The sequence below is a fragment of the Anguilla rostrata genome, chromosome 7, assembly GCF_018555375.3.
Source record: "Anguilla rostrata isolate EN2019 chromosome 7, ASM1855537v3, whole genome shotgun sequence".
Lineage (NCBI taxonomy): Eukaryota > Metazoa > Chordata > Actinopteri > Anguilliformes > Anguillidae > Anguilla > Anguilla rostrata.
In genome coordinates, this window is record NC_057939.1 from 9,548,662 (window position 1) to 9,559,167 (window position 10,506).

General features: G+C 44.0%; 1 protein-coding gene across 1 annotated transcript; it reads right to left on the minus strand.

Moving 5' to 3' along the window:
• Positions 1 to 2,444: 2,444 nt before the first annotated feature.
• Positions 2,445 to 10,506, minus strand: btg1 (B-cell translocation gene 1, anti-proliferative). Its single transcript, XM_064342674.1, has 2 exons — positions 10,080 to 10,506; positions 2,445 to 6,755 (listed from the first exon to the last, which is right to left on the minus strand). The coding sequence occupies exons 1-2, from the start codon at positions 10,222 to 10,224 to the stop codon at positions 6,367 to 6,369; spliced, it is 534 nt and encodes a 177-aa protein (XP_064198744.1). The 5' UTR covers positions 10,225 to 10,506; the 3' UTR covers positions 2,445 to 6,366.

Genomic DNA, 10,506 nt, shown 5'->3' on the forward strand with positions numbered 1-10,506 from the left:
TGTTTTTTTGTATAATAATAATGTGCAGGTGTTTGTATTAAGTGTTGTTTTTCTCCATAATGTATTACTAGTTTTTAACCCTCAAGGGAGCCTGTGTTCAGGCCCAGTACCTCTCAAAGTGATACACAGCCTCTCTCCTGATTCCACACACTGTCCACACAGCGCACTTCACTATCTATTAACTTTAACCATTAGTGAAGTGGAAGCAGTCACCCAATTATATGTGTTATATATTTTTGTCTGACATACACTGTATGTATCACATGGCTTGTGGCATTGTCAGCACGGCAGCAGAAAACAGTGGTGGCCACACTGAGAGCCGTGTTGTCATCCATTGTTATTTTTCACCTGAGGCTTGCCTCTGAGGAGTTTTGACTCCACTGGGGCGAGGCAGACAGGTAATTCCTGTTTGCATCCGCAGGTGCCCGAAGCCCAGAGTCATTTGGTTTCGAAATAGAAGCTGACAGAAAGCCAGTTTAAACAAGGGCCAGGCCCCCCGAGCAGAGTGGTGTGACTGCGGACTGCCGATGCCGTCGGCTGATGTTGTCACTGGCCAGTGCTGACACAGACAAAACCGTTGGAACAGAGGTCATCTGGGTTGGCGTTATCGCTCGCTGAAGGCTAATGCTAATATGCAAACAAAACCTGAGCATGGCAGGCCAGTCGATTTTTGAAAACAACGCCTTCAGCCCCCACTTTACTGAAAATTCTATCTGTGTAATGCACTTTCCCTGCTCCTCCCTAAAATTATCAATCAAAGTTTGGGGAACAAAAGCTAGAAGGAAGGAGCAGCTCTGCTCCAGCGCAAAACCAGTTCTTTTTTTTTTTCCTTTCCTGTTGATAAAAGGTCTGTTTCTAATGGTGGCTGCTGGGCAACCAGAGAAACCAGGAACCTGTAAACATTACTGGGTAATTGATCTGTTTTGTGCAAGTCGGCAGATTGTACTACGCATGTGTGTGTGTGTGTGTGTGTGTGTGTGTGCGCACGTCTGTGACTTCAGCGTGAGTATGAGTAACCATGCCCGTGTCTGGTGTACGTGTTTGTGTACATGCCTGCATATCTACGTCTGTGTGGATGTGCATATATATATGTCTGTGGGCATACCAATGTCCATATCAGTATGATGGTGTGTGCTACTTTGAAAGTTACAGTCTCCGTCCTCCTTTCCAGTAAGGTTTAAAACGGGCTGCCAAGAAATGGTTTCATAAAGTGGTATTCAAGTCGGTGTGCTATTTCATTGCTAAAACAGAAATTCCAAACCGCAAGCCTATTAAACTTGAGCGTAGTAACATCTTATAATCTGTCTCCTGCCTCCCGTGCTCTTAGAAAATACAGATTACTCTCAGCATTCAATCTAATTCTAAGCAGGAAACCATTTGCACGGCCTGTAAAATAGACCGTTTTGTAGGAAATTATTTGCACATTCAGGAAAGAGACCAAATTCTTCTAAATCACACGTGATAATACTGTATATCATACACAGGTTGTCAATGTATCTCAGAGTGCATCTGGCAGATTGGTCCATTGTACTTCAGTCTCTGAGTTTCTTTAGCATAAAAGCACACCTGCTCTGACATCATCAGGATTTTTTTAGATTTTCTGATTCTTAGCTTGCTGCAGTGTGTTTATTATGAAGGTTTGAAAGAACCTTCATAATAAACCTTCATAATTATTATGAAGGGTAGAAAGTTATACTGTATCAGTTTGAAGAACAGTTCTTACTGAAAAGCTCTGTCACTTGTGCATAGAGGCTTTCATTTTATACAAAGTGAACAGGGCCTCACTGCTGGTCATGGTGTGTTTCAATACCTCAGTGAATGGCTGTTTGATGGCAAGAGACTGAACTGAGTGGCAGTTTATGGCACAACAGCGTCTAGGGAATGTATTGGGGGCGTATGTGGCTTCCGTCAGTCATCTATTGTTGAAACTAGGGGTCAATGAGTCATACAGCGGCTTGCATGGCATTTACACAAAATGTCAAACCCAAGAGCAGTGGAGGCAAAAGATCTTCCAGCTGGCCCTCGCAAGAACCGCAGCACTCCCGCTCCAACAGGCCAGGGTTTTAGTACCGTTGTGAGAGCTAGCCATGCTAACCATCACAACCCCCTACCTCTCCACGACTGGGCCATGGCTGCGAGGGAGGGGCCAGCCAGCAGGCGTGCAGTGTTTGCACGCGGCCCGTTCCGACCCCTGTGTGTTGTAAAAGACGGAGGCCAGGAAATCTCCACAGAGAAGAGCGTTAAATCTCCACGGCTCAGCGCCGAGCGTGAGATGTCCAAAGGAGAGTAATGCAGGGAGCTTACTCCCCCAAGGAGAGGGTACATTCTATATTTATTTAAAAAATCCTTCTAGCAGCGTCACCACACATGCGAGCTCTGACCAGATGCCAGGGGAAAACGATCCCAGAATCAGGAACTCAAAGAAAAAGCCTGGTCAGCATGGATACTTTGCCAAGATAGGAAATCTTTTATTACAGAGGAAAAAAAAAAACTTCTCTTCCAAAATATAGAAATCTGTACAACTTCCTCACAATCAATTTACATGAACTGTACAAATTTACAGCAGTTCATCATAGCACACCCAAGGAGAAGAGAGCAAACACAAAAGAGGTGTACTGACGTGACATCACAGGGGTGTACTGATGCGAGATCACAGAGGTGTACTAATGTGACATCACAGGGGTGTACTAACGTGAGATCACAGAATAGACAGCTTTTCTTCCTGGGTAGCTCACTTTTTTTTTTTTTCCTTTTATCTATTTTCTAATCAAAAACAAAAAAAGAAAGAAAAAAAAAAAAAAAAAAAAAACAAAGGGCATTAGTCCATGAGCACAGAGAATGGAAACTGATATTTTTAGCAGAATAACTTGCTTTGGTCCTTACCAACACACCCATCACCATGGCTTCCCTTATGAAAAAGTAATGTCAAAATATGAAAAGGAATATCAAGGAAATGTATGTTGTGCATGTCTCCATTGTTTATGCAATGTTACGCATATGTTGTACAACTTGACTTGCGTATTTTACAATATGCACACATTACACATTTTACAGTGGTATAAATGGATATATAGTCATCATCAATGGCATTTTAAAAATATATATTCCTTCCATTTTCATATAATTAATTAATACTTTTTCTTAAGGGTTTATTGAAGGTCCAAAATTCCAAGGCCTGAGTTTGACGGTACATTCTTGGACAGACTCCTGTCTTAATTTCAAACAACTACACCTTTACATATTAGTGCATTTTATGTGCCACTACGTCCCTGTCATCAAGCTTTTATCATACTCATCTGACAGCCCTGTTAGTGCACACTAGAGGAGGAGCACTCAGCCCTGTTAGTGCATACTAGAGCAGGAGCACTCAGCCCTGTGAGTGCACACTAGAGTATGAGTACTCAGCCCTGTTAGTGCACACTAGAGTATGAGTACTCAGCCCTGTAAGTGCACACTAGAGTATGAGTACTCAGCCCTGTAAGTGCACACTAGAGTATGAGTACTCAGCCCTGTAAGTGCACACTAGAGGAGGAGCACTCAACCCTGTAAGTGCACACTAGAGTATGAGTATTCAGCCCTGAGAGTGCACACTAAGACAGATAAAAGTTTAATTTAAAAAATGGGGGTGAAGTAAATCTGCGCTTCCTTTCATTGGTAAGTTTAAACACTGAGATTAATTTTGATGAATCTGTGGACATTTACATAATTTTAAAACCCAGGGACCAAAAGGATGATGGCTGAACTTTACAGACTTTTAAAAAGTAAACAAAAATATATCGGGGGTAAGAGCTCCATCCAAAAGTCTCCCTACCATATTAATGACATATTAAAGCAGGGGAGAGAATGCATTAAAATCAATTCCTTTTTGTTATTTTACCCATCAAACACAGCTTTAAGCCCCTTATGACTCCATACATTTGCTTAAGGTGGAACCGCAGGTTTTCACAGATGGACGAAAGCACTCTGGCAGAGGGAGGAGTGGGGGGGGGGGGGGGTTAGATTTGGAGCAATGGTCAAATCTCCACAGGCCGACAAGACAGGCGAGTTTCCACCCAGAACTATAACATCTCGAGCCCCTATAAATGCTGAAAACCGTCTGCCTCTACAGCTTCCATTCAGCGAGAATTTTGGCTCAGTATTTGTAAACAAACGCAGACGACTTCGCCCGAGATGCTAGCCCTCCAGTGCAGTTTACCTTCTCTCTCTCTCCCTCCGCCTTAACGCCTGCCTGTCTGTCGGTCTGTCTGTCTGTCTCCAGTGAGGAGAGAGGAGGGCCGCCGGGCCCCACGGAGCGTGCTCAGTGCGCGTGCTGGCGTCGCTCGCCGCCGCCAGGTGTACGCGTGAAAGGGGCCGGAGTGGATTTAGCTGCCCTTTGACTGGTCTCCGGTTCCCCACACCTGGGCAGGGGAGGGTGATATGTGGCACCGCACGCTCCACGAGCCCACTGCACCTCTTTGGACTTGGCTCGACGTCTGGCACCTCACCTATTGCCGTTATTGGCTGCGCCTACGCAGCTCAAGACTATAGCGTCCCTCGTTCTCCCGCCTACAGAGGGACCGGCTCCCCCAATGTAACAGCAGTACCTTTGTTTCAATTCAAGGGGGTGAAAAGGCACTAATAAGGGGTTCCTCTAAAGCAGTTGTGGTCCATGAACTGTGCCTCGCTCTTGTTTTTATTAAATATGACAAAGGGATTCCAGTAATTTCCTTGCTGGGCCTAGAGAAAATAGGCAAAGACAAAAAGTACCCAACTCCCTCAGAAGATGTGCCCTTATAGAGCCCCCACCCGACCCCCCATCTGTTTGGAGATGGTTTAAACCATTGAAGGGGGAAAGGGAGTTCCTTCAGTCCTGAAGCTGCAAATACGCCTCCTTTACAACTTTCAAACCTCACGCTCACGGACTTTAGTGCAAACAGGCCCCCACTGCTCAAGCTGAGTTGTTCCAAAGCCTTTCAATCAGTAATTGACACTTAACATCATAAATGAGTGGGGAAGTAAATTAACATCGCACTGTGCTGCTATGACTGCGAAACCCGAGCAAAGTCTCTGGCTTCGACCAGAAGGGAACATATGCAAGAACGGCTAAAACTCTAACCTGAAAGCCAACTTCAATATCAACAGACGTGACTGAACTTCAAACACAATATCAACACTAAAACACCCAATTCCTCCCCACTCATACCACACGGTTAAAAACTAGACACGTCCACAAGACCTGCCAAGCTGGTACCACGGCGAACAGAAGCACAGGGTAAATGTTCATCATAAAATACGACATTCTAGTGAATGGAATGCGGCCATTTTATCCAAAATATACATCCCACACTATCTAAATGTCAAAGTGCATTCAATGTCAATTTATAACAGGAAACACAAATTTCTCTGAGTCGTTCAGACGAGGAACGTTTAGCTACACGGTGGATTCAGAGTGATGAAGGAGGAACAAATCAAATCCACTCTGGATCTTTTTTAAAAAACATTCATTTACCGAGTGAATGAAAGGAGGTCAGACATGACAGCCCCGCCCACAAGCCTCCAACCCCAACCAGGCAGAGCTGCCATTGGAGCTTCTGCCAAATGAGTTATAGGAAGATGGTATCCGTGGCAACCACCGTCATACAGGTAACCAATGACAACAGCTTACTGGAACTCACCATTGGGTCAATGAACTGGAGGAAAGGGGGGGAGGGGGGGGTGCCCAAACTGTACCAGCCACTGAGCAAATGTCCTGTGGTCCAAAACCTTGTTTGTATAAAAGAGGTTCTTTTCAGACATTTGGGAATGGCTGGGACAGCTGCTGGCAGTGTCTGGACTTCAGAAACCCAAAAAATGGAAGTACTTCCAGGATTTTCAACCCCATTAAGCCAAAACCCTTCAAAAAAAAAAAAAGAAACAAAATAAACATACCTTCAATATGCTGAAATATTTAGGTAAATATCCTGAAAGTAGTTCCGTAAAACTTGAGGTGGTTGTGTAGGGTGTAAAAGGTGGGCAGGTGGTTGGGGGAGAATTGGGGATGAGGGGATGTGGGGTGGTAGGGCTCGGGTGAAACACAATGATATTTGAAAGTGCAAAGTCCACATTGACAGCTTTGAGGATTCACCAATCTCTCACCGGGGGCAGCCATTTTGCTGATCTTCACCGCTGCCCCGCTGTCCTCTAACCCAAAGAAACAGGGCTCTCAGTAAATCCAAATCACAACACAAAACAAAACAATGGTAACGAAAGCACAAAGAACCCTAAGAGGTTTCCATCCCCTGGACGACAGCAGGCCATAGCCCTCTGTTTTCTTTTCTTTTTTTTTTCTTTTTTCTTTTCTTTTCTTCCCCCCGTCGGTATCACTCTCTGGTTTGCATCGTCAGCCCCTTAGCCGGAGACGGTCATCATGCTGTAGGCTTTGGAGGGGCTGGTCCTCCCGAGGAGCAGTTCCTCCTTGCAGCTGATGCGACTGTCCACCAGGGGGGGCAGCACCCCGGCCGAGGCGGCGGCAGACACCCCCGAGCCCCCCTGGGCGGCCGGCTGGGACTCGTACAGGACGCAGATGGAGCCGTCCTCCCCGATGCGGTAGGACACCTCGAAGGGGTCCACCCACAGCGTGAGCTCGCTGGGCAGGAGGCAGTACAGCTGCTGGATGGTCAGGCCGATGCGCTGTCCGGCCTGGCCCACCAGCGGGTCCATCTTGTGGTTGATGCGGATGCAGCGGTAGCCCGAGCCCTTGCAGGGCCGGTCCGGGAACCAGTGGTGCTTGTACTGTTCTGTGAAGAGATTCAGAGACAGGAGGAAGGAGGTTAAGGGGAGGAACACACCGAACAGATTTAAAACCCACAGTTTACATTGCGTTTATGAGATATACAGACGCAATAAAAATGGTAATGGTAAAATTTCCTGGTAATGACATAATTATGGACCCCAGCTACACACCCAAATGCTCATGGGGCGACATGTTTACAAGCAAGATACTGAGGAGTGAAATATTTATTTTAACCAAATCATAGCTAAATAGGCTACTATATTTGAGAATGACCTGTTAGTGGGCGTGTGAGTGTGTGTGTGTGTGTGTGTGTGTGTGCGCAAGTGAATATAAAAATAAGACCAGAGGCAGGATGGGCAGCATGCCTGTGTCACGTGATGAAAATTGTCTGCCACACTCTGTCGATAAGCCATAAAGGCGTCTGACGGCCTACGTGAGCGAGAGAGGGGCAGCTTGATTGCACAACCCATTTGGCCTGATTTCACAGTTCCTGACTGACTGAAATGAACAACACGACGAACGGGTCTGAAGTTCAGGGTGAGGGACTCCTGTTTTTTAAGGCAAAAACATTGCCCACAGTCTTTTAACCACATATGAGCATCTGCGCACACCCACGTACGCATACACGCACGCAATTGCCCGTGTTTACTTTACTTAGATGCAAGGGATACAAAAAATATCACCTCACAGCACATCTTTATTCCCATACTGAAAGACTGAAAGCGCAATAGGGGTCCAGTTTGTTTTTACACAGCAAACTGTCTTTCCTTCGTGAAAAATAAAAAATAAACTTGGTGTCGATTATCTTTTTCCAGTTTGCAGTTTATTTTCTGTTCCCATTGTTCCAATAAATACAGACCACATTTTTCAGTTGTGGGACAACACAGAACCACAAGAGATAAACTACAGTACACAGATGGAGCTAAAATGTTTCAGAACAAATATTGGCTAAACCCTGTAACTTTTCCCAGCGTACCATTTCGACCATTGCGTGAGATATTTACGAGTTTTCGAGTTCAATTAGGAAACCCTGTTTCCCATACTTTGCCCAGAGGGAAATGTGGGTGGGGGGGTGGGGGGGGGGGGGTTTAACGTGATTCATCTGCACTTTAACTTAATGAGCCTCCATTGAAACCCCCCAAAGTAGGACGGAGCCTAGAGGACACCTGCACATCTACATGAGATAATGGGCCCTGTATCTTATCAGAACATACTGTTCCACTCTAATGGAGGGCCTGGCACTGGGACACAGAGGCACACAATAGGCCGGCCTCACAGCCCCAAACGGGAGACGCTGACACCTGGAATTTTGAACATCTCTTGCCTTCATTTCTGAAGAGCAAAAACATTCATAATACAGGCTAACTATATTTAAAACTTGTTCCTTTTCCCCTTTACTCCCTCTGAAAATTGCTAACGTAAGGGTAATCCACCAACAAGAGCCAAACAAGAGGCTGGGATTGAAAATGTAGTATTCTCCTAAGCAACAAGACAACCATTCAAAAGAAAATGAAACAGAAGAAATTTGTTGTCTTTATGTTTAATTATGATCGTTCCTTCTTTTTTTTTTGCTCAGGTAAATGAACAAAAAAGGGCAAAAAAAATGAACGAAAACATTCCATTGCAGCCGAGGTGACTAAACTGTATTCTAAAACCGATCAAGCGATTTACTACTGGACCACAACACTGTCCCCACTTATACTGAAGTAGAAATAAACAGGAAGTTCACTGACGGCACAATCATGGGCCTCGGGTATTCAATTCACTTGTTTTTTTTTCTCTCTCCCTGTTCCATCTGTGTGTGTTTGTGTTTGTGTGTGGGGCATAGGGGGAGGGGGTAAGCCTTCACATGATTCCTTAACTACTTTATGAAAAATTACACAACCATCCATCCACCTCCTTGCACACTTTCCCCCTGAATTTAATCACAGCTGTGACATTTACAAATGTGCTTGTAAGCTAACTTCATAGACAAGCCCCTGCAACACAAATGCTGACAATTTCAGAAAACTACATATACTAGTATACTATTTTGAGTATAAGTATACTACATTCCTCTTGAATACCTCAAAAATAAAGTTTATAATTTTGCCGTCAATTATCAGAGGTTGTGTCCATTTTAAGGAAAATAAAGAATGCCATTGAATCTATAAAATATCAATTCAAATGTAAGAACGACTTTCAGTACATTGAAACCTTTTATGAGCATCTGAAAATTGTGAAATTCTGCCCTTCCAAGTCACTTATCGCCAGTTATAATACAGGTATACACCTCAGAGTAGTGTTTTTTAATCCATGTGCATTGATTTACTTGACCCACAACATATTTGTGATGTACTTTAATTGATCTCACTTCAAAAGAATAATTTATTTTCATTTTTTTCTGAAATTTACAAATGGCTAAAATGCATTGGGTCGGCGATCTTGGATAGTTTTACCAAGTAGGCCCGTGAGGCTACTCCTTTGGAATTTAATTCATAACCAGTCCAACTATAAATTAATGATATTTATTCCACTAGTACACTAGTGTGCCATTAAATATTGTCCCACCTACTTAAAACAGATCATTCGTCGGGGTTGTGTAAATTGTTTATTAGACACATAGAGTGCGGAAATATAAACGGCAAAATAGACTTGCTGTTTGGGTGCTTGAGTCTGCATTGCATTAACCCGACACAGCTACAACAGAGGGCAGAGGGAACGAAAACAACAAGGCTGCATTGTAGGCTATCAGGGTGCGCTCAACAAAGTCGTGTTCTGTTTGCAAGTTGTGTGATACTAAAAAATAGTGCAAAGAAAACTGAAACATTTTAACCTACTTTTCGTAACATTACATTACGTAATTCGTTACGCCGATTTTCTTGAATGTGATTCGATCGTTCTTGTCCTGGCTACATAGCTAGCAGCAAGCTAGCTCACAAGCAAAATAATCAGCCACGCGCTACTTCCTTGTTAGCTATCGTGGTACTGCAGCGCAACAAAAATAACCTCGCGATCTACATTAGGCTGTATTTCCAAATGAAACCAGCACACTGTCTTAGTTAATTAGACAGTGTAGCCTGAATGTTGAAATCTAATCAAAATGATTACAATTGTCCGTGGGAACAAAATTGTCTAAACGGGTATACAGATTCGCCTCCAAATGAATTTCCATGTTTAGCTACGTGGCACGATGAGATCTGGGTTAGCTTCGTGTGTGATAATGATCTATAGTCCTGTTAATTTTATAAATGTGATTTTGCTGCACATCATTTAAATATCGAATCAATTATACTTAATTAAATACAGTACATTTCGATTAAAGTTAGAAATAAACTATTATGCGTACCTGCCAGAATATCCTGGAGAGACAGACTGAATGTTTGAAGTTGTCGTTCATTCACATGTCCTTTAATCCGTAGAAATCTGGACAGAAATCCGACGGCCGCAGCGATCTCTGGTTTCATAGTGCCCCGTGCACAAAGGGGATGCATTGAGAAGGTAAGAGGAGAGGGATCCGAGTGTTTTATCTGGGTATTTTCTCGCCAAGGCGTTTTTGTCCCAGGTATTGTGGTGATCCTTGTTTTTCGGTTGTTTTATTTCTTGAAGACTTATTCTGGGCATTTATTTATCGAGGTAGGAAAGTTTTAGAGAGTGAGTGTGCCAGGATGGTACGATGTGGGGCGCCTGTTTTTTTTGTTGATAAATATACGGGCAAGGTCCCACTGGGTACACCCTCCCCTAAGACTTTCCGTCAACAGAGTGGACTTAGAAGA